Source organism: Vulpes vulpes, chromosome 13, assembly GCF_048418805.1.
Source record: "Vulpes vulpes isolate BD-2025 chromosome 13, VulVul3, whole genome shotgun sequence".
NCBI lineage: Eukaryota > Metazoa > Chordata > Mammalia > Carnivora > Canidae > Vulpes > Vulpes vulpes.
The window spans coordinates 9,866,237-9,891,857 of record NC_132792.1 but is presented as its reverse complement, the minus strand read 5'-3'; the positions used below and the strand labels follow the sequence as shown (position 1 = coordinate 9,891,857).

The 25,621-nt window shown below is 41.5% G+C and overlaps 1 protein-coding gene across 2 annotated transcripts in view; it reads right to left on the bottom strand.

Moving 5' to 3' along the window:
* Positions 1–25,621, bottom strand: part of ASAP1 (ArfGAP with SH3 domain, ankyrin repeat and PH domain 1) — a 357,684-nt gene that overhangs the window by 126,410 nt on the left and 205,653 nt on the right. For both annotated transcript variants that reach the window (XM_072733909.1, XM_072733908.1), the window contains exon 5: positions 3,864–4,009. In XM_072733909.1, the coding sequence (XP_072590010.1) occupies positions 3,864–4,009 (146 nt within the window). The remainder of the gene's footprint in view (positions 1–3,863; positions 4,010–25,621) is intronic.

The window sequence follows — 25,621 nt, the reverse complement described above, 5'->3', positions numbered from 1 at the left end:
AGATGTGGGACTTGATCCCAGGTCTCCAGGATCCAGCCCTGGGCTGAAGGTGGTGCTAAACCGCTGAGCCACCGGGGCTGCCTGCCCTTGATCATTTTGAAGATTGGGGTCCTAAGACCATAAGTTTGTGAACCACTGGCTAATACTCTCTCTTTTTCCAATCTATTATAACTCACTGAGGGAAATGAAAGGGAAAAAATAGACAAGCCAGAATTCTGCAAGCTAAACACAAGCAGGGGTTGATGGCAACTCACATAGGTTCTAGTTAAGCCAGGTGAGCGATTAGCATCCACAATCTACAAAGGCAATGCTGTTGCTCTGTAACTGCTGGGGGGCAGCATCGCTGAACCACTGCAGGTCAAGGAACCTGAACTCAAGCCCCCACTCTACTATTTCCCAGGCATATTATTTTTTGGAGATTTGATGCACTTATCTGCAGAATGCGATAGGACTATCCATACCTGCCATTCCCTGGGGAGCTGCCATGAAGATTGAAGAAGACGTAATAATAAAATAATTACAAATAATACATAATTATAAATAATATAAAAGTTTGTATTTGTTAAGCAAATTCCACATACCATGTACTGTGTTTGGAGACTGAATCCTGTGATCTCATTGAAGTCCCAATGCTACCAGGTAACAGGTGAGGAAACTAGCCCTGGAGTTCAACCATTCGCCTGAGGCTGTAAGGGGACCTGCGCTTCCAGTCTCAGGGAGATCCAACTTCCACCCACCAGTGAGAAGTGGGACGAAGAAATACAGCCTCAGCCCTGTCTGACATTGACGCCAACATCTGTGCAGCACTTGGGAGTTTTCACAGAACTTCCCACCCCATCATCCTACCTTCTACAATCACTGAAAGATAGGAAACAAAAACAAACTTTCTACGTGGTGATGAGATCGCTATCATCACTGACTTAGTGGGTCATATTTCTCAGGACCAACCCTTTACATATCCCTCAACATGACACACTTGCAATATGAGTTACTTACAAGCAACACGATGGACGTTTTTCTCTTTCCACAGTTAGTCGAAAGTAGGAAGCGAGACCTGACCCCCAAACCTACCTTTTCCTCTCTATTTTAAGTAAGGTTTCAATAAAAACTAATGAAATAATCATCATATGGACTATCTTAGTTAGAAAAATGACATTTTCTAATATGTACCACAGACCCTGGAACACAACAGACATTTGGTATTTGCTGGTTAGACTGAGGATACCATTTAGAAAGTCTAAAAATAGTCAAGCACCTTCTTCCATGTTACTGTCTAAATTCCAACTATATCCATTATTGCTTCATGTTTCCAGACCCCACTAGCTTAAGAGAACAGGATTTTCAGGAATCTCCTGGGAAATACTGAGAGCTTTGACAAGCTCTGGGATGCTTCCCCCCAACTCCTCATCTGCAGACTGGAGGTACTGCAAGCTGACCTGGAAGCCTCTCCCTCCTGAGCCTTCTGCTCTAAGGCCTGGCTCCATTCTCGTGTCTGCTCTGCTCTCTTCTTTCCTGGCAGAACATGAAAACGGAGGCAGCAAGCTATTGAAACTGTCGTCAGGTTTAAACTCCTGAGACTGGCTTTTTATTCAATCAGAATAGCGTTCCCTTAGTAACCAACTCTAGTACAGGAAGATTCTTCTACCTGTTTCCTCATCAGGAATGCCACCACGATCTCCAAAGGGAAAAATGTCTTTGTTTTTAATTAAATGAATTGGGCCTTCTAGCAATTTCTATTTGATTATTCTTAGACTTCTAACCCTTAAAGGAGAGTAGACAGGGAAGAAGGCCTGCAGCTTGGATATGTCTAGGGGACCACCTAGATCAGCATTTCTAGTTAAAGAAACACAACTACCAAGGTGACAGCCACCAAGGTAGAGTGACAGAGGCAGTATAATAGAGTAGGGTGGTAGAGACAGAATGTTCAAGTACACATCTGCTTACTAACAGTGTATCCGAACAAGTTAAATAATAATGTGCCTTAATTTTTTCATCTGGATTGAAGGTATAGTGACCACAAGATTGTTGTAAGATGCTGAATAAGAAATCTATACATGCACGTTGCCAGGTCCATCAAAGTGTTCAATAAACATCAGTGGTTTCTGTATGGTGATAAGCAAATATATTACTGGGTAAAAGCAAATACAATGAATGCTGCCTGAGTGACCATTGCCTCGTGGGGCCAACACACATTGGGGGAAGGGGCCCACAGTGGAGGGAAGTGTAGGAATGGACTGGTCTAGGAAACGTGCAAGTGATGAATCTCGACTGAAGCCAAATACATTTGGTGTCCTGGAAACTAAAGGTAAGCAAGATATCCCTGTGAAAACACCTACTTAGGGGGAAAAACAGAACTTCCTCCCTGAGCAAGTCTGTTACCAGTTATTACCCAAGTGAATAGTGAGAGTCCTGTTTCACTTCCTTTCTTCCCACCACACAGCCTTTGAGCAATGCCATCAGCAGAAAGACAGCACTCAGAGGAAGGAGAGTGAGGGCCCTCTTCTGAATATAAGAAATTTAAATACTCTAAGGTTTACAGGGATATCATGGATTTGTCACATAAACCCCAAAGTGTAGGAACATGTTTATCCTAACTTCAAAACTACCCTTTCTGAAGTTTTTGAAAATGAGACCTATTTCTATTCTCAGCCTTTACTTTAGGATTAGCTATCACCGTATGAGATTAATTCAATGGCATAAACCACAAATTTGAATTAAATCATCAGGAAAAAAGACATACCCAAGTATTTATCTAGTATGATAGGAAAAAAAAAAAAAGAATATTCTGATTGGTCGAATTTCCAGGTTAACACATTACAGAAAGGTCATTTTCATTTTTCTAATTCTGTGTACTCATCTATAAGCTATCCATCTGTATCACACTGATCCGTAACAAGATTCTCCTATAAGGCCACAGGAGCCTATCAGTGAGTAACTGATCCAGGGCCAAGACATCTTGAGTTTGGGTTCTTAAAGGATGCAAAGTGTCATATTGAGAGACAGGGGGAGAGGAAGAATCAGCTTCTGTTCTTCAGGAAGGAGATGAAGAAAAGTATGGTAGAGTTTTTCATTGACACCGTTCAACCTCCCTGTACTTCTAACACTTGGGGCTTTGGAGAAGAGAGACTTGATTAATTGAATGCACAGGAAGTGTGGGTGGTAGCACTACCCAGAATGAACCTTCTCAGTGTGAACAGGGTGTGAATGCAGGTATCCAGACACTAGTACCTGCCAAATAGACTTTCCCACCCCAAATGCTGTGTCTGCTTTCTGGGGTCAGCACCTCTTATGTCCCAGATTTTTAGGGATTCTTCTTGTCATCAACTTCTGTAACCATGGATTCCCCAAATCTCAACATCTTTTCCTTGGCAGGGGGTTGAAAGGATATGAGAACTGGGGAGGTTTATTACTTCTAAAACAGGGACCAAAATGCATGCTTGTCTTCGTACAAGTGAGGCATAACACCTGAAATGTGCATCTCCAGTGTATGTCTGACATCATCACATTTTACTAATTAAATAGCAAAATTTACTAAAAGCCATCCAAAACAAAACCCAAACCAAAACAATGGTAGAGTGTGGAAGAGAATTCAGGTTAACCACTTTCTCTGATTCAATAAATCTAACCTGGTATCAACTGGATCTAGGTATTTTACAATTTTTTTTATTTTAATTTTTTTTTTTTTTACAAATTTTTTTATACGTGACTCCATTCCTGAGACTTTTTGTTTTTTATTTTTTAATTTTAATTGTTTTTAACCCCCAGGATGGAGGGTTAGGAAAAAGATTATTAGACTGTTCCCTTTATCTTCTTATTGTACTTTGGTCAGGCTGTAATTTTAAGAAACTTATGCCATGGCTTACCAGATTTTTCAGCAGCGTGGACAGTTCCTTTGTAAGAGTAGAAAATTTGACAAAAGCGGTGCCCAGATCTGGGTTGTCTCGACTTAAAAAATTACTTCCAAACTTGTCAAGAACTTGTGCATAGTTTTCTTCATTTTGTACGTGATCTAAAGAAGAAGGAGAGAGGAGTCTGAGCTATTATTTCCTACAATGACAAGTTATTTTGAACTCTGATCACAAGAAACTTAAAAGGAAAGCAAAGAGAAACTGCGTCAATTATTCATTGACCACGTCCAGGGGTGGTCAGCAAGGCACTGAATGTCTTCACTCTGTTAAAGGTGGTTTCACCTTGGTCTTCTATAGCATCCATTCAGTTCACTTATATCCCAGTTAATCCATGGACCCCCACAGGTGAGGGGTAAATTACCATCACATTTTTAAAAATTTTATTTATTCATGAGAGGTAGAGAGAGAGAGAAAGAGGCAAAGACATAGCAGAGACAGAAGCAGGCTCCATGCAGGAAGCCTGATGTGGGACTCGATCCTGGGTCTCCAGGATCACACCCTGGGCTGAAGGCGGCGCTAAACCACTGAGCCACCCGGGCTGCCCCCATCACATTTTAAAGCACATGTATTTCCATTAAGAAACTACGATTATCAGGGAACAAGGAGAAAATTCTCCATAATAAAGTCAATCTTGGGTGCCTGAGTGGCTCAGCTAGTGAAGCGTCTGCCTTCAGCTCAGGTCATGATCTTGGAGGGTTCTGAGATCAAGCCCCAAGTTGGGCTTCCCGCTCAATGGGGAGTTTGTTTCTTCTCCTCTCTCTGCCTCTCCCTCAATTTGCTCACGCACACACACGTGTGTATGCTCGCTCTCTCTCACAAATAAATAAAATCTTTAAAAGAAAAGGATAGGGTGGGGGTGGGGTGGGGGTGACTGGGTGAGGGGCACTGAGGGGAGCACTTGATGGGATGAGCACTGGGTGTTATTCTATATGTTGGCAAATTGGACACCAATAAAAAATAAATTTATAAAAAAGAAAAGGATCAATCTTAGGGGATGCTTGGGTGGCTCAGTTGGCTGAGCGTCCAACTCTTGATTTTGACTCAGGTGTGATCTCATGGTCATGCTCTATATGGACTCTGCTTGAGATTCTCTCTCCGTCTCCCTCCCACTCACTCTAAGAATAAATAAAATCTTAAAAAGAAAGAAAGAAAGAAAAAAAATCTACCTTGAAACGCAAAAGAAGCATCCATGGGTTCTAACATGTTTCTTTCTCTGCAACTCAATTTCCTTTAATTCTGTCTAAGCTCTGGTCTGAGAAACAGCATTTTTTCCACAATCTCTTGGTGCAAGTTGTACAGGACGGACCAGATGGATTTATGTTTGAAGTTTTGTTTCACCACCTATTGCTATCTTTTTAGTTTTTTAACATCTCTGGCACATCAGAGGCATTAGTAAATTTCCTCACTCTGAGCTTTAGATTTATTTCCAATCTGTAAAATGGGACTAATGCTGTTTTACATGACTGTGGTGCTGATGAGCTGATAAAAACTGTCCAAAGTTTCTCAAAAAGAGTGAGTGTTCCATAAATAACCACTCCCATCTGCTTGGGTCCCAGGATATCATACTTCTGACTGTCCTCCTACCTCATGGCTGCTCCTTTCCAATGTCTGTGATGGCTTTACCTCCCTGACCTGATCAGGCTGGAGGGCCCTGGGCCTTTCTTCTTCTCTATCTATGCTCACTTTCTTGGGATCTCATCTAGTCTATGGCTTTGAGTAACTTCTATCAGCTGACAACTCCCAAACTGATAGCCCCAGCCCAGATCCCACCCCTGAAATAGAGACTTCTATATCAACTGCTATTCAGTATCTCCACTGGGATCCCAATAACTCTCATCTCAGTATGCTAGAAGCAAACCCTTAATGTCCTGCCTCCTACTCTCTTTTTCTACAGACCGTTGTATCTCGGTCAGTTAACGACAAATACCTTCTTGTAGTTGTTCAGGCTAAAACCCATCCAAGTCATACTGACTTTTCTCTTTCTCATACCCCAGATGCAGCCCACTGGGAAATCCTATTGCCTTTACCTTTAAAATGGAACCAAAATCTGAAAACTTCTCACTATCCCCAGGACGATCAGCCCTGTTTGTTTGTTTTTTAAGATTTTATTTAATAATTCATGAGAGACACACAGAGAGAGGCAGAGGCATAGGCAGAGGGAGAAGCAGGCTCCTTATGGGGAACCTAATATGGAACTTGATATCCCAGGACCCCGGGATCACTACCTGAGCCAAAGGCAGACACTCAATCACTGAGCCACCCAGGGGCCCCAGCTATCAGTCCTATCCAACATCATCTCTTGTCTTGACCGCTGCAAAAGCTTCCCACAAAAGTCTCTATTGCAGCTCTTGCTCACCTACAGTCTACTATCAATACAGTATCCAGTGTGATTCTGTTAAATTGTGCATCAGATTTGTGCCTCTTAAAAGCAGATGTCAGCACTTGTCATAGAAACTCAAGTTCTTCATCCTTGCAGGCTCTGGAAGGCAGGACCACATATCTCTACACCCTTCAAGGAAGCAGGCATGGACACACTGACCAAGGAAGTATGAGTGGAGCTGAGATGCATCCCTTCCATGTGATGGCATTTCAGATGCCTGTACTCCCTACTTCCTTTGTGGTGGACATGGAAGCATGGATTTGTATGGAGGCCCACAGAAGACACATAATATGTACTGAACGAATAAATGGAGATGCATAGTATTACTAAATGAATAAATGAACAGTAAGTATACCAAAATCATGTCTAGCAAAATCATGTATCTAAAGACTTCACTCAATATCTCTTATAAAGCCTTCCCCCTTAGTCGACAATGATCCCTCTTGTAATTCTCTGAACCTCTTTTGCAATACTTTCCACCACATCACATATTTGTGTAAGTTCAGATCTTTATTTGCCACCATTACCTCTGGCTCATCTCTGCGTCCCCACCCAACAAATACCACTGTGTGGGTAGTTTTCTGTGAGGTGGGCTTAAGAAGGGAGGGCTCAGTAAATATTTGTTGACTTGGATTTGTTGATTTCCTTTTCAGGAATTTAAGAAGCATTCCCTTCTTAAATATCCTAGATTGTTGAAATAATTGTGAAGAAAATCTAAAGTAACTGCATTCTCGAATACACTCCCAGTACCTGCCTGGGAACCACAGGCACTTATAGAACAAACAAACCCGGAGTCCACACTGGGGAGAACCCCAAGGAAGTCTCCATGCACAGATGGAGACAAGTGTCACAGTGCTCCTGGAAAAGCAAGTGAGGCCCAGCAGCCTTCCGATCACCACTGCATCAAAAATTCATGATGCCTACAGTGGATGTCAGCATTTCAGGCTGAGATATTAAAAACGATAAAATGCAGCTCTAGTTACTGCCCAAGTAACTGAGGGAAGTGGCTCAGAAAAACACAAAAGAAAGGCCATATCAGCACGACAGACAGAATGCATGTGTTTGATCTCCTCATAAACTGGAGTTACCCTGGAAATCTTCTGTCCGAGGCCAAAGAGCCTCACCTCACCCCAGAGAATCCCAGCAGACCTGACCCCCTCTTCTGCTTTTGGAAGCCAGAAAAAAAAGGAATTCAGCTGCCTGCTCAACTGTGTTCAAAGAAGGGTCGCTGGTAAAACATAAGGAGAGAGGATTTTTATTTGTTTGCTTGGAATTACATTATTTCAGATGACATATATCACAATCTTTAGATTAACAGAATACTCATGTACCACCAACCAGTTTAAGAAATAAAGTGCTACGGAATGCTTCCTCTCTACCCCAATCCCAATCTCTTCCCTCCTTCCCTCCCTAGACACAGCCACTCTCCTGAGTTTGGAATTGCACGCAGAGTTTAAAAAGTATTACGAAAAGCTCTTAATCTATCAGAGATGATGGACTCATCAAAAAATAAGACAGACTTGGCTAAGGCAGAGACAGACCTCAGGAGGGGAGCTCTGGCATTTGTCAGGAACCTTCTCTGACCCAAATGCTTTTTACAATATTGTATTTAATCCTCACCAGAACCCTGTGAGGAAGAATGAGGTTTAGCGGGAAGACAGAACATGAAATGTAACGTGAGAGAGGCCGAAAACGAGGCTGGATCAGTAAGCAGAGGCTAGGTCATGGGTCCTGTATGTTTTTCTAATTCCACCAATGAACCACCAGCCAACACATGTATTTATGTGCATAAATAGGAGTGTGTTAATCATACATATGTACATACGTGTGAAATTTCCTAGTATAGAGGTATTTATAAAAAGATTTTATTTATTTGAGAGTGAGAGCAAGAGAGAGAGAGCACAAGCAGGGGGAGGGGCAGAGGGAGAGGCAGGCTCCCCACTGAGCAGGGAGCCAGATGCGGGGCTCCGTCTTAGGACCCTGAGATCATGACCTGAGCCAAAGGCAGACACTTAACCAACTAAGCCACTAGGTGCCCCTAGTACAGATACATTTTAAAAATCACAGTTTAGTGATGTAGATCTGGAGACAGTAATAATAATCCTGCTGAGGGCAGAAATAATGGGAATTAACTGTAAGGTGCTTAGAACAGTGCCTGGCATGCAGTACATGCCTCCCCCCAAAAATCAGTCACTATTACCTCTAGAGCTGGGATTAGTAATAATACAGAGAAACGTATTTAATATCAAACAGCACAGGAACATAGGTCTCATAAGTTTTAAGTTTCTGGTGCTTTTTTTTTTTTTTTAAACATATATCACAAATCTAACGGTAACCATTCACTAGCAAAATTCTGTAAACACATGAATCCTTCTGTACAAATTGAAGGGTTTACCAAGCAGGTTTTGTCAGGTGCAGAGGGAGAGAGCAGAGAGACAGGGTTCTGGTGGAGGACAGAACAAGGGCGGGCAGTGGGGGAGTGGAGGAGGCTATTACTGAGAGCAGCAAGCAGAGAAATGAAAGGTAAATTCAGGGGTTTAGGGAAGAGAGAAATACAGGGCTCTGGTGGGGTGCACTGTCGCAGATACAGGTGTGACTGAACAGGACAGCTGATAGGGCAGAAAATGGCCTGATTAGGGCCTTCCAGGGAGAAGGATAAGCTCTGTGTTAGGATCCTTGGTCTACCTAAGTGCTGACAGACTTTTGAGAAGTTGGTACAGTGGGTGCTGGGGAAAGTAGGTGAGGATGGAAACTGGATAAAAAAATAAGGGAAGAAAGAAATTTGATCCATTCATTATGGAGATTCATGCTTTTCAAATATCTGTACGGAATTTCTGGAATTCATGGTATTGTTGCAGAATGTAAGACAATTCTAAGAGGTAGGTGACTCCTTTCAGTTCTGAATAAAGAACAAAATAATATAGTTTTACCGGCTGAACCAGAAAGGGCCACTTAGTCAGAAATTCAACTGCTGGTATTTCTTTGGGGTGATGACTAACATATACTAATCACCTAATATGTTCCATGCAGTTTGAAAGGGCCTTTATATACATTTCAACATTTAAGCCCCATAGCAATATCAAAGCAGTGATTTACTATCCCAGTAATAATAGCGATAATGGCTAGTTCGTCGAGTATTTGGCATATGCCAGTCACTGCACTAAGCACCTCAAGCCCATTGCTTAATTTACTCTTACTTAACAGGTATAGAAGATAAGTACTGTTTTCCTTCTCTTTCTTTCCTTTCCTTTTTCTTTCTTTTTAAAGATTTTATTAATTTATTTGAGAGAGAGAGAGAGAAAGCATGAGCATGAACAGGGAGCTTGATGCAGTGCTCGATCCCAGGACCCCACGATCATGACCTGAGCTGAAGGCAGCTGCTTCACCGAGCCACCCAGGTGCCCCAATAAATACTGTTATCATTCTCATTATTTAGAGGCATAAATGTGCCCAAAGTCAGCTCCTAAATAAGGGAATGTAATCTTAGGCTTTTTTGATCTCAGAGCTGGGGACTTTCCCCACATCCTAAAGTGAGAAAGATCTAGAATCAAATCCTAATTCTATCCCTAACCCTATGTGGTGTTTTTGTCAAGGAACTTAACCTTCCTAAGCCTCATCTTCCCCAGCTGAAAAATGGACACAACAATAGTATTTACCTCATAGAGGTATTATGGAGATTAAGTTACTGCATGCCAAGTGCATAGGGCATATAAGCTCAAGAAATGTTTATGACAATGACAACAGTGATGACAACATCAGGCTGCCCTCGGAGGCCACTGCGGTGGAGTCAGGCTTGCATCCTCTGGCTGGGGACAGATGCTTCTAGCAATGCTCTGAAGTCAGGGACAACCCTCAGAATATATGCTCCTAAGGGCCGGCAGTAACAAGTGCCCTGAGAATACATTAAAATTCAATATATACTTATATTTATTTACCTTTTATGTATTTTACAATATTCTTTAAAAATACCTCATATATACCTCCAACGAGGCCCTCCTTAGAATTTTCAAACTACTGCAAATAATAGGCCTTTCTCTGATGGATATCTGCCAAATTTTCACTCTGTGCTAGGCCTTATCAAACCGGGAAACTTTCACAAAACTTCCCAACTGGCCTGTGAACCCAACCTTTGATTCTCTGCCACTGAAATTATGGCTGCTGCTTACTAAGCACGGATTGTATAGTGGGATCTGTCACACTGAGTATCCAAAAACTCCTTCAGGGCAATGTTTTCCAAATAAGAAAAATGAAGACTCCTGGTGAATTCACATTGGAACCCAGCCTCATCTGATGCCAAACCCATCCTTTTCCATGGACAGACTCCGGAAAGACTGTCCAGGACACTGTAAGGTGTGCCACAAACACCTGTTTGGAGTCTACCATATGACAGACACTAGGAAATGAAGGGGAATAAGACAGACCTCCTGTCCCTCAACAATGGCAATGACATAACAACAATGGTAATAATTGTTAAAAATTAATTACAACAATAATTAATTGCGGTTAAATTTTAGATTATTTAATGGGCCAGGAACTGTGCTTTTTTCCTGGATTACTCCATTAGATGCTCACAATGACATGCTAGTCTCACTTCCATTTTCCAGGTACAGAGACTGGTTTAGAGAGCCATGCAGGTTGCCCAGGGTCACCCAGCTGAGTGGTGACGACAAGCACTGACCAGAGCCTGCGCTCTTAACCATTATGCTCGGTTAAGTGCTAGAACTCCTGGACGTCTCCTCGTTTTGAGCCAGATGTCAAGTGATTGAAGGACCTGAAAATCTAGGTCTTAAGCTCCAGCCTCTACCATGTGACCCTGGTTGGGTGACTAAGGCTCTCAGGGGCCGAATTTCAACTATAAAACAGGTCTAATAATACCTCCACACAGCCTACTGCTTGATGTTGAACGCTAAGAGGTAAAGATGTCATAATTAATGTGAAAGCTCTTTTGGGAAAACAGCAGCAGGAGACAACATTATAAAACCATGGAGGATTATTTCTATTTAATGAGTAAAGGCTTTGGAACGCATTCACAATAAATCCATCCTCAAGAGCTCCCCACCCTTGACCAAGCACAGCCTAATGTCTCCTGAGGCATCATCTGATGTAGGGACCCGGGCCTAAGTGGTACAGAGACATGGTTTTGACTTTCCCTCTGGTCCAGACAGGCCATCTGTAACCTTGGAAAAGTAACCTGGGTCTTGGTTTTCATGTGCGAAATGTGACAGATGTGTCATCTATAAAGTACATGGCGAGCCTCTAAAAATATCTCTATTTTTATTACTTTCATTCACCCTAAGATGGAGCACTGAAGTTCTGATGCTAATGGGCATTTGGGTATAATCTAAATATGGTATTTTTTTGGAGGGTTCCAGGATATACAACACAACCATGATCAGATCCTAGGTCTTCCATTTACCAGCTCTGGGTCTAAGACAATCTGTATAATCATCTTGGATTCTGCTTTCTTAACTGCAGTAATGCCTCTTGATAGGTTTTTTAAAAAAGATTTTATTTATTTATTCATGAGAGACACACAGAGAGAGGCAGAGACACGTAGGGAGAAGCAGGCTCCCTGCAAGGAGTCTGATGTGGGACTTGATCCTGAACCTGGATCACACCTGAGCTCAAGGCAGATGCTCAACCACTAAGCCACCCAGGTGTCCCTCTTGATAGGGTTCTTATGCAAACAGGATGGGAAAAGCCTCTAGTGCACCTCCTCTGGCGTCTGGCCTACAATGGGTGTTTATGATATGGGAGGAACCATCCCTCACCTGGAAGTCAGTCTCACTTCCCTAACTTCCCACACTTTCCTTCCTGAGAGCTTAGCTTCTCTTCCTGTGTCTTTATGTAAGTTATCTTCTGGGCTAAGGAAGAGTCCAGCCCAATTGTGTTTATCATTTCATCTTCCCGAGCTCAGAGAATTCTTCTGGAGCACAACTTGCGTCCAGGCATCACTGCGCTGCAGCCCAAATTCCCCAGTCCACCTGGCTCCGTCACAATTCCAGGCCTCAACCTGCCTCTTTCAAGATCAAAGGTAAGTATAACCTCCCAGGCAAGCTTGTCTTTACTCCCTCCTCAGTCTCTTGCAATGTCCGGGTTCCCAGCTTTGCCTGATCTCCTGGTGTTCACTCAGTCCCCAGCACTGGCCCTGGCACACAGTGCTCACTAAAGTGCTCAACGCGTGTAGTGAAGTCTCCTGGAACAAGTCCTTTTTCCTTCTTTCAGAAAATACTGAGTATTGGCCACGTGCCAGACATATAAAATACAATGAGCTATAACTGTAATAATAAAGCCATGTAATATGCGTCATAAATTATAGTACTGGCAGAGAGGGTGAAGTGATAAATTCTTTTATACTATCCTATACATACTTTGTAGCACTAATCACCCTTTAAAATTTTTAATTCCATTTGTTTTTAAAATTACTAAAATAATTCATACACTACTACAGAGATATATAAAGATAAAAATGATCGTTCCCTTTCCCTTTCTCCAATCCCATCTCCTTGAAATAAGCAAAATTAATAATAAAATTAATAATAATTTATTAATAATAAAATTAAATAATAAAATAATCTCAGCAAAGCTTTCTCTATGCTTAAAAAAATACATGGATATACATACAATAGGGGGTCTTCTCCATTTTAAAAAACCAAATGGGATTTTTTTTAAAGGCTTTATTTATTCGAGAGAGATAATGAGTGAGAAAAAGAGCACAAGCTGGGGGGGGGGGTGATGACAGGGAGGCAGAGAGAGAGAAGTAGACTTCCCACTGAGCAGGGAGCCTGACACTGGGCCCATCCCAGGACCCAGATATCATGACCTGAGCAGAAGGGAGCAGACACTTAACCAACTGAGCCACCCACATGCTCCCCAAATGGGATATTAAATACAAGATTCTATGGCTTGCTTTTTTCCAACTGCATAAAGATCTAGAGACTGAATATAATTAACTCTAATTCATTATTTTAACTGTGATTATATTCCAGAGTAAACTCTTACCATGATTTGGAGAACTATCTCCTTGAGAGACTCTCCGTGTTTGTTACCAAAAAAACAATGCTGTGATAAATAGTTCTATCCATACGTTCTTACATGCTGTCAGTTTATCTCCGAAAAGATAAATTCACAAAAGTAGAACTGCTGGGGGTTGGGGGGGGTGGTAGGGTGCACACTCCAAATTTTAATTACTACTGCTTTGTTTCCAAAGAGGCTGGTGGCAGCTATGCACAGACTCAAGAGCAGTACAAACAGATGAGTGTTTCTCTATAGCCTCGTCAGCACATAGATGTTATTAGTGATCTTTTTATTCTCACCACAGGGACATGAAAAACTGGACTATACAGTAAGCCTGAGTATTTTGTTGTATTTTATCGTCCACTCACGTTTCCTTTTCTGCTTGCTGTTTCCCATTGCTTGTCTTCTCCCTGTCAGTCTGTAAGGCTTTTTGCAGAGGGACAGCAATCTGTTGTAATATGTGTTGCAAGCGTTTTCTCCCATTTGTCTCCTCACTTGGTTTATGGTGTCCTTTGCCACACAGAACTTTTCTTTTTTTTTTTTAATTTTTTAAAAGATTTATTTATTTATTTATGATAGACACAGAGAGGAGAGAGAGAGAGAGAGAGGCAGAGACAGGCAGAGGGAGAAGCAGACTCCATGCCGGGAGCCCGACGTGGGACTCGATCCCGGGACTCCAGGATCGCACCCTGGGCCAAAGGCAGGCGCTAAACCGCTGAGCCACCCAAGGATCCCCCACACAGAACTTTTTACATTTTATGCAGTCAAACATACCAATCTTTACCCAAAGACTTTTGTGATTCCTACTTTGCTTATGTTCCCAAACCTTCTTATATATAGTATTAAAAACAACAACAACACTGAAAGCTTTAGTTTGATCCAATATACCTCGTTATATATAGCATGAGTAAGGGTTCTAATGTTAAAGAAAGTTCCTGAGCCTTCTATTTGGTTTAGTTTTATTCTCTTCTGAGTATTTAAATACTTCATCCATCAACAGTACATTTCATTGTCTTTCCTCTGCATGAAAATATACTGCTTATTTAGCATAGCCTCTTGTAAGCACCCATGTAGTATCTGATAAATGAACACACGGACAAAACTTGGATACAGTCCATGAAGTTTCCCAAGAGATGACAACTGGGCAACACCCTGAAGAATGAAGAGTAGGGGTGCCCACAGGGCTCAGTTGCTTAAGCATCTGCTTTCAGCTAAGATCATGATCCTGGGGTCCTGGGGTTCAGCTCTAGGGTTGGACTCCCTGCTTCGCGGGGAGTCGGCTTCTCCCTCTCTCTTACCTCTGCCCCCACCCAATGTGTGCTCTCTCTCTCTCTCTCCACTCCTCCCCAAAAAATTTAAAAAAGAAAAGAAAAGAAAAAAAAAAAGAATAGCCAGTAGAGCTGGGTTTCTTTCTTTCTTTCTTTTTTTTTTTTAATTTTTTTTTTTTTTTTTTATTCATGATAGAGAGAGAGAAAGGCAGAGACACAGGCAGAGGGAGAAGAAGGCTCCATGCACCGGGAGCCCGACGACGTGGGACTCGATCCCAGGTCTCTAGGATCACGCCCTGGGCCCAAGGCAGGCGCCAAACCGCTGCGCCACCCAGGGATCCCTAGAGCTGGGTTTCGAAGTAAGAGCATACCATAAAGGAACCTTCTAGAACCCAAGTGCAAAGATGGTGCACTGATATGGAGACTAATGTGGGGCTACTGGTCTCTCCAGAGTCCACTGTCTTTGGCCTACAACCAGGGAGGTTAAGATTTTAAAAGCATTGCTCTCCATTCCTATTCATCATCAGATTGGGGCTCAGCTCTTTTTGTCACACCAATCTATAAAACCAGTACCACCCAACCCATGACCCTGAAAACAATCTGTTTTAATTTTACAGACACCATGTTACGGGGAATAAGTGAGTTTGGGTTGAGAGTCCAAACTGCATTTCTGAGATACAGCCTCTGCTAGTTTACTTGGTTATGAGCAAGTTATTTCACTTCCCCAGGCCTCTGTTTCCTCATCTGTTCCCAACAAGTGTGTAGGGAACTCACACTTGTTAAAATTAAAAGCAACATCCTTAGAGGCAGAAAGGCTTGCACACACATTTTTTTTTTAAATTGCCTTCCTCCATGCCACTAGGGATGACTCATTCCTCTGATTTTTCAAGGTCATTTTGAATTTGGATTTGTTCTTTCAAAATTCTAGCCAAGCCTCTGCAAGAATCTGCTCCAGCCCCAAGGGTGTTATCTGGAAAGTCAGCGTGCAGACTCCCATTTCCGCAACAACTGACAAATCCATTAACTAACCAAGCCCCAAGATAAGATGCCTGCAGAGTTCCACAAGGCTATTACTCAGCATTTAAACAGCACTTGAGCATCGCTCCATTACAGCAGGAGCGGCAATGCCCTCTCTTCTGGCTCCCTCACGCAGGCCTCCTAACTGCCAGATAAAATCCACATCACACTTGGGTTTGCTCATGGCTCTCTGGGTAATGTTCATGCTTTGAGATCTGCCCCCTAAGAAAAGGTAGGAAGGAGACGGCCATTCCTCTCCTATCCAGCCTTCTACAGTGGATGGCCCACCCTCCAAAAAGGCTGAGCTTTCTTATTAATAGGTTTAATTTAAACACATGGTCCCACATTTCACTATAAATTCACAAACCTTCATTAAACCCCTACCCTGGGATGGAAAGGTTATGTAGATCATTAGGTTTGCAGCCTTAGACCTTCAGACCTTCAGCTTCTTGGTTTAAAAATTATGGGGCAGCCCCGGTGGCTTAGCAGTTTAGAGCCGCCTTCAGCCCAGGGCATGATCGTGGAGACCGGGGATTGAGTCCCGTGTTGGGCTCCCTGCATGGAGCCTGCTTCTCCCTCTGCCTGTGTCTCTGCCTCTCTCTGTGTGTGTGTCTCTCATGAATAAATAAACAAAATCTTTAAAAAAAAGAATATATAAAAATTATGTGTTAAATAATTCAAGATAAATGAAAAAACTCACGGGGTTCCTGTCCTGTTAGATAAGGTAGGCTGTGATAGGACGTGACCACGCAGGTACTCCCTAGACTGGTGGTCTCTAGACTATTTTTGATCAACTATACCTGCCAGTAAAATATTTTATTTATTTTTATTATTAATTTATTTTTTAAAATTTATTTTAATTTTTATAGTAAAACATTTTAAAACATACATTTCTGATATTTATTTTTTAACCATTTGTGTATTACTACTGTATATGTTCTATGCATATTATACATACTAATGTACTATTTGCATCAATCAGTGGTTCTGACCTCAACTTCAGGACTTCGAAAAACTCCTAAAATTCACTGAAAAATTCTGATTTGCAAGTTTTTATTAATTCAGAGAAGGTCTGTTGTTCTCTAATTATAAAGGGATCAATGAGCTCAGACTGTCAAGGATCACAGAGGAAAGTCAGCTGAATCTAAAGACAAAGCTCCCTGCTCTGGATAGGCGCAGAGTCCAAGAGTCTGAGGGAAGGCAACAGCACACATGTAGAAAGAGATCAAAATATGCAAACGTGCAAGCAGGTCTCTCTCATTTTGGTGGCTGATGAAAGGCATTTTTTTCTTTCTTTCTTTTTAAAGATTTATTTGAGGGAGGGAGGGGGAGAGACAGAGAGAGAGAAAGAGAGAGAGAGAGAGAGAGAGAGAGACAGAACGAGCTAGGGGAGGAGCAGAGGGAGAGGGAGAAGCAGACTCCACACTGAGTGTGGAGCCCGATGCAGGGCTCAATCTCACAACCCTGAGATCATGACTGGAAATGGAAATCAAGAGTTTGATGATTAAAACCAACTGAGCCACCCAGGTGTTCCTGAGAAAAGCATTCTTTAGTGGGCCCCATGAGCCCCCCTTAGGGGATACATAGTGCCTTGTGGATTGCAAAGGAATCTTCATCTCATTACATAACCATAAACTATTTCATCAATAGACAAGGTAGGGATCATCTTTTCTTTTTCATCTGAGGTCGTAAGAAATGAAAGGACTTGCTAAGGAACACTCAGCTACTTATAAGCAGAGCAGAGATCATCACATCCCAGTGCTGCAAGCCTGGGAGCCATGGCTCTTTCAGAAGGCCTCCCCTGCCTTGTCACTGTGCAGGCAGCATGGAACACCCCCAATCACTGCAGCAATCCAGGTGTCTCCACCCCAGAGATCCTAGAAAAGGCATCACCCTGAATATGGACACATAAGAGAACAAATGTGATAGCGTACACAAATGTGCTAGTGCCACCTAAGTGTGCCATATGTGATTCGGAATATAAACAATGAGAAAGAGTTCAAGAAGGAAATGTGGCTGATTAGCATTTTCTTCTTTTATCTGAATTTTCTAATGCAAGTATGTTAATATAATATACGTTTATAATGAGAAAAACAAAAAGAAAATTGACCATTAAAAGAAAAGAAAAGAAAAAAAAAAACCAATTCCAGGTGTTCCAAAGTGGAAGCCCCCTGCGCATCTCCATAAAGAAAAAGTAGAAGTCTGATCAGTTATCAGAGACATGGAAGATCTGAAAATATCCTGTTGTCTGTGTATGCAAGTGACAAACTGGCCATGCAAAGTCATCCTCCATCAACCCCCAAGCACTCTGTCTTACGGCATTATTTATGAAAAACACTTCAGAATCAATAACAACTTGCTTGATTTCCATACCTAAGCAAGGTGTCAGAAAAATCAATAAGTAGTTATCTTTCTGGCTAACAAGTCAGCCAGAGAGTACTTCCAGTCCTAGACAAAGATACTTGAAAATTCATGTACACATCTAAACCACAAATGGAATTCAACACATGCGTGACCACTTTGTAGAGATGATCACAGAGCATGGCTACCTTAGGATGGGGCCTTCTTTGAAGAGCTGTGGAGGGTTTGCCTCACATGGGACACTCCTTGTGGTCAGGCGAGCATGTGTGAGAGGGGCAGAACTTAAGCAAACCTTGGGAGAATACCATCCATAGAAATAAAACTGGAGAGACCCTGGCATTCCTCCAGACTCCTTGCTATAGTCTAATTGCACCATCATTACACCGGAAAACACAACCCTAGTTTGATGAGACATAAACCATCCAAGAATGTGGCCAAAATGTGACTTGGAATAAGAGGCTTCTAGAAAGGCATAGGCTGGCCGTAGATCTTGGCTGTTAATTGTCAAGGACTACTCAAGGTAGAAATGTGGTCTGTAAAGAAAACTAGATAGAGTCACTAAACTGAATCTTTATGTAAACAGGAAAAAGGATTAGTTGCGAAGGACTGAATATCACAGTGGTATCACACATCTGTACCTTTAATTGATAAGACTCAACATAGTAAATTTGGGAGAAAAGGGAAAGAGAGCAAAAACGATGTACATAGCCGCAGGCCCTCCCTTCCCACTCAATGATGAGTAGGTGGCTGGGTGCAGGAGGGGATTGTACCATCTGCTTTTTCCTCACCTGTTCACAGGAGGAGCTTCTCCCTGAGCTAAGGGTAAATGCCTAAGAGATTGTGTATGTGGTGTGTGTGTGTGTTTTAAATATCATGGCTCCTAAAGGAATGCCAATACTTTGTAAAAATATCAAATGAACTATAATTTCCTTGTCTTGGCCATATAAGGATTTTCAAGGGTTATTCTTACTCCATGGTTACTTCCCATTCATTTTTTAATTTTTAAAAGATTTATTTATTTATTTTGGAGAGTGAGTGAGAGTGTATGTGTGTGTGGGGCTAGGGAAGGGTACAGGGAGAGGGAGAAAGATTTTTCAAGCAGACTCCCTACTGGGCAGAGAGCCCAGATATATACACATTTAGTTTACAATAAACCAGAAGTTCAAGACTACAAAGGATCGCTGCTTATCCTGTCATATTATTAGCCATGCACCTCTCCTGTACTTTGTAAATAGTTTTGACTGAATAAACTAAGTGCCTATTTCTGTATTTAGGTATTTGTGATCCAAAACCTGGGCTGAAGACTTAAAGACCTTTCTTTAAGTCACTTCCATATACTGTCACACATAGAAGGCCAACTATGCTAACACATTTCTCTGTTGAGGCAAGTTTGTTCTGTCAACCCCTTATAGCTTAATAAATGAATTACTTGTATATAATTTTTATAATTAAAGATCTGCAGCTGATAACTTGACAGAGAATCTTATACCAGACTCATGCTCCTGTTTATAATAATTATGAATGATGGACAAAATATATAAAAAAACCAACCACTTCAAGCCACTGGAGAGCAAACAAAAGCAGGTAGAAACAGGAGGGGATATTACCCTTCAAGGAAGAGAACCACACTAGAAAAGATCATATTGAACTGGCTTTTCTCCTAAGAGCAGACTGCAGTCCATGCTGGGCAAGGAGAACAGAACTCAAGCAGCAAGTGGCCTCTAACTCAGCTGAGGTATCAGAAGTCAGAGTTTGGGATTGCTTGCTTCAGTAGCTGGAAATTGAGGGGGTGGGGGGGGGTGGGGAATCCTAGACAGGAAAAAGTCACAGAAAAGGAAGCCCTCAAATCCAGTCCTTGGCTGACCTAAACTGCATATGCTTCAAGAAGCCAAGCAGAAAACAACATCTAAAGCGCTAAGCAGATTCCAGCAACTTCCCAATGCTGCGGAAAGAGTTTGGAATTCAAATCCCACAGGGTTAGCCTGGCTTGGTAAACACTCTGGGCTGAAAGCCCAGTTGGATCGTGTCAGAAGAGTATGGATGATGTTGCAGGACTAAGGGCTGTGTCCTGGGACTATGAGCAAAACTAAAATAAACTTCCCCAAGATCAAGGTGATAGTCATCCTAGAACCTGACCATGTACTAAAATAAAACATCACACACTTTATAGGAAAACAAGGAATCCAGAGTCTCTATATCCTACAATTCAGATGTCTACCACACAAACAGAAATTACTGGACATGCAAAGAAAGAGAAAAATGTATACAAAAATCAAGAGAGAAAAACCCAGTTAAAGAAATGGAATCAGACAAAAACCTAGATGCTGGATTTCAAAGTAAGTATTACAAACGTGTTCAAGAATCCATAGGAAAAGATGGATAAAATGGGTGAAGAGATAGAGAACTTCAGGAAAGACAGGAGTTCTAAAAAAGGACCAAATGGAAATTCAAGAACTAAAAAAAATACAGTATCTGAAATCATTAATTGGATGAGATAGTAGACTGGATACTGAAGAAGAAATGAGCAGTAAACTTGAAAACAGGAATGTAAAAATTATCCAAACCAAAGCATAAGGAGTATCAAGTTTAAAAATAAAAGGTCAATGGCCTGTGCGAGACTATCAAGCAGTCTAACACAAATGTAACTCTAGTCCAAGAAAGAAAAAGAAAGAGTAAATCATTTGAAGGGTTGGTTATGGGCTAAAATTTTTCCAGCACCGATTAAACTTTTGCGACTAACTGTAATCATTGCAACCACCGCTGATGATCACTATATCCCAGTATCATATTAAGTATTTTAAATATGTTCTTTCCAACTTTCACAACAAAATGGGCATTACTGTGCCATTTTAGAGATGAGGAAACTGAAATTTAAGGAGGTGCTGGGAGTAAAGCAAGGCAACGTGCATGTATCTTATCTGCGTGGCAGTGGATCAAAGATGGCAAATCAGCTGTGTTTTGAATTTCCCCTCTGCTACTTCAGGAAGCCTCTTGAAGAGGATGAAGGAATCATCACTTACACCACTGGCAGAGACCTGCATTACCTATGAAGAAACAACCACTCAAAGTATTCTCTGACCAAGTGCTCCTAGCCACCAAGGAGGGGTTAAATCAGCATTTGATCCCAAATCTGTGTGACCTATTCCACGATAAATTACTGAGGCTGTGGGGGGAGCATTTTAGTCTATGTTAAGAGAATACACTGGCTAATGGGCTTCATTGTTCATTCATAAATTATGCCAATTACAGAGGACCTGGTAACAGGAATGAGGATGGAGAAATACTGTGTGGCTAGGCAATGCCAGTTCTGGTTTGTATGCATGTATGTATTATTTGTAAGATTTTATTTATTTACTTGAAAGAGCACAGGTGTCCACAAGCTGGGGGGGAGGGGCAGAGGTAGAGGGAGAAGCAGACTCCTCACTGAGCAGGGAGCCCCACACAGGGCTCCATCCCAAGATCTTGGGATCATGATCTGAGCCAAAGGCAGACACCCGACTGAGTCACCCAGACACCCCATTAGATTTATATTTAGAATGAGAAAGCTACTCCTCTCTTGAACAGACCCACCTAGCACTTTTACGCTTATGGGATTGCTGCTTGTTTTGCTTGCCTGTCTCCCTGCCCAGGTGAGGCACTCCAGGGCACTGCGCCCCCAAGTTCTACACCCCTCTCAGTTCTCAGTGTCCCATCACGGGTCGGCAGTCATTTTCCTCTGAGTTAATAATCGGGTAATTCTGCCTCAGCAGCCTTGGGATCACAAGGACCGGAGTTTCAAGTCTTGTAGCTAGCTACTTATTAGCTGTGTAAATAATTTAAATCAGGTTTAAATTTAAACTATTAAGCTGTGTTAAGTGATTTAAACTAGGCTACTTCACCCCTAAAGTGGGGGTAATAATGTCTTGCATATAGGACCACTGAGACAATTAAGTGACACTGTAAATGAATATAAGGCACCTGGCACATAGTAGGTACTCAACAAAGGTCAGCTATAATTTTTCATATCTGCAAAATCTGGACTATTACGGTAGAGAACATGTTTTTATATTTACCTTTTTTTTTTTTTTTTTTAAGATTTTATTTATTTGGGGGGAGGGTAGAGAGCAGAGAGAGTGAAAAAGAGCAGCAGACTCCCTGTTGAGCAGGGAGCCCAACTCAGGACTGGATCCCAAGGACACTTGGATCATGACCCCGGAGCCAAAGGCAGACACTTCACTGACTGAGCCACCCAGGCACCCCTGACATTTACCTTGACCAAGTATTCTTGTTCTTCATCTTGAGGCTTAAAAAAAAAGCCCAACGTACTGGCTGTGGAATGAGCACTCCAAATTTTATTTTATTTTTAATTTTTTTTTTTTAAATTTATGATAGTCACACACACACACACAGACACAGAGAGAGAGAGAGGCAGAGACACAGGCAGAGGGAGAAGCAGGTTCCATGCACCGGGAGCCCGACGTGGGATTCGATCCCGGGTCTCCAGGATCGCGCCCTGGGCCAAAGGCAGGCGCCAAACCACTGCGCCACCCAGGGATCCCCCAAATTTTATTTAAAAAACTTAATTTCTCATGAAGAATGTTCCCATAAGATGAGTGCATACATCACAAGAAATTAACTCATCTTAAAGTCAAGAGCTCTCACTTCAGGCCAGCAAAATGACGTACCTCCCATCACACACCCAGACAGCCTCTGATTTCAAGTCACTGAAAAGTTCAGCCAATGACTTGAATGTGAAAACTGGAACTTCTTAAGCAGCCTGCAGTTGTAAGATTACTCTGGAAAGAGACTTCAATTTTCTAAATGTAGTTTTCAAAATTCCTCTGGTTTTATCCCTTCACAATTTGAGGAGTAAAACTCTCCTGGGTAAATATACTTCCTTTTAGACAAAACTTCCTCCCTTGACCATTTTGAAGGAACTCATTATTTCAATTTGTTTTCACCTCTTAAGAAGTAATGATGAACCCACATGAATGCAAAATGCCTTGCAGGCCTGAAGTAATTTGTTTAGACTTTGCTTAAATTACTACCACCACCAAAAGGTATTTACAATTTCAATCTAAAGCCTGCTACTTCTGAGGGTTTACAATAATTTCTTAACTAACAAGTTTGCTTTAATTCAGAATGAATTTTAAAATCAGATGATAATCTGCAAACTTAGAAAACAGTAAAATGTGTAATATGTAAAATTTCCTAAACACAGACCAGTTGCTCTTTGTATACCTTTTGACATTTTGTGCTTTTTAGTAAAATTCTTATCTATTTTATCTCTTAACTATTCAGGTTAGGAAACTTCTTCTCCCCTCTGAATTCTACAGGATTGAAATAATAGTTACAGAATGCAATGGTAAGACACCAGTTAATTTATCAATTTCAGGTTACAATTTGCTTCCCACTATAACTTTAAATTTAACAAAATGTTAACTAAAAAAGCTAAAATGAACTTACTTGGACACAAAACCATTCACTTCCCATCCACTGATGAATTTTAGTACTTTACCTTTGAAATCTTAGATTTCGTCATATGCTATGAGCGATTTCTTAAAATAGACAAATTGACAAAATGAAAATCTGGAGCGAACATCACACATTAATTTTGCTTTAGAAAACACAAATGTTCTCATAAAACTACTACATAATTCTAAACCAAGAAGGGGAAAGCAAAAAGGAAGGCAAAAGGAAAACTGCTTTTTTTCCCTAAAGTGAAAAGGCTATGGAACTGTTTATGACAATTGCGCTCTATTTTGGAAATAAGACTTCCATATCATATGCTTGCAATCAAATTACAATACCACTGTCATTTTTTTATTCACTAAAATTAAAGGATTTAAAGAGTCCCAACTTTCAGACTAACAAAGTTCTATATTTCTAGGGGGCACCATATGTTACTAATAAGCTAAAATGCATTCCAAATAGATCTTGGCATGAATTTTAAGGAAGCCACTATTTAATAATAAAACCCACATTTCGATTTGTGGAAAAAAAAAAACATAGAAAAAGACCTAGTAGCAGGAATAGTTTAGGTCTTTACTCCCAAGGAAAAGTGTACATGTATGTAATAATACATCTGTTCAAAAAGATTAACAAATTCAACCCAACTAAGTCATTGACAGAACAACAAATTTGGTGCACCCATGCTCACTATGAATTACATGCCTCTTTCATTTTATAAAAGTACAGTATGTTTCACTTTGGTTTTTTTTGTTGTTGTTGTTGTTTTTTTTTAACAGCACTGACAAGCAGTGAGCTCCTCTTTCTCAAGTGACGCACACACCACTTCCAAGGAACCTGGAATTTGCATGCACATGCCCATGTTTGCAAGGGCAAAAATCTTATGAATGCCAGTCCCCAGTCTGCTGCTCTGAGTCAGGGTCTTGTGCAAACACGGAGGCACCATGGCAGCAGGGCTGCAGGCAACTGGGCTTGACTGCGGCTGGCAAAGTCGCTTCAGTGGTGGTTCGCGGTATCCTCCCAAAAGGGTGGGTTGGCTTCCTCCAAAGGAAATAACGGAGGGGCAGCAGAGACCCAGGTGGAAGCCAACTCTTTAATGAACTGGCCTTGGAAATCTCATGGTATCATTCCCATCATATTCTGTTCAGTAGAAGAGGGTAGTTAAGTCTGGGACGCATTCCAGGGGGAGAAAATTAGGCTCTATCTTTGGAAAGAGAAAAGTGTCAAAGATTGCGACATATTTAAAAACCTCTAGTGTTGGGGCACCTGGGTGGCTCAGTGGTTGGGCATCTGCCTTTGGCTCAGGTTGTGATCCCAGGGTCCTTGGATTGAGTCCTGCATCGGGCTCCCTGTGGGGGGCCTGCTTCTCCCTCTGCCTCTCTGTGTCTCTCATGAATAAATAAATAAAATCTTTAAAAAAATTTTTTAAAAACCCTCTAGTGTTCAAAAAGCTACTAGCTATTTAAAATATACATTAGGACACAGAGATGGGAGAGAGCGAAGGGGAGACACACACACCAAGGCAAACTTTTTAGATGACAATGTACTTCACAGATTAATAATGTCAATACTTCAAAACTTAGAAACAACACAGGAAGGCTGAATAGCCTGGAAAATTTTCTCTTGATCCAAGCAGTTCACAGAATTCAGTCTTTTGTTTTTGAATGTCCTCATAGGCGACAGGAGCCACAGGAGAAAGAGACAAATTCCGCAAGCCACTTTCAAATGAAAGGGCTTCTGGAGAGAGAACTGTTCTTTCCAACAAAATCTATTATACTGTGTTTTAATACTGATAAAGCTTATGTGTCATTATAATAAATACACTATAAAAGTAAGACCCTCATCATTCTCAACCAACTTTCAAATCATCTGGTGGGGGCTCTGGGTGGCTCAGGTCAGGATCCCAGGGTTCTGTGATGGAGCTCAGCCTCGGGGCTCCCTGCTCAGCGGGGAGGGGAGGGTTTGCTTCTCCACAGCACCCTTCCCTTTCCTGGGCTCTTCCTCACGCTTGCTCACTCTCAAATTAATAAATACAACCTTCAAATCATCTGGTGGGGTAGGTGGTAGTGGTGAGCTGGGTGGTCATCTCAAACCAGAAATACAGAAATGCTTCTTAAAACTTTAAAGAACATCAGATGGGTTTTGTGTCACTTAAGCATTGTGAGAAAACAAGAAAATTAGGAAAACACGTTGGGAAACAAATACCAGGGTTCAGCCTCTGT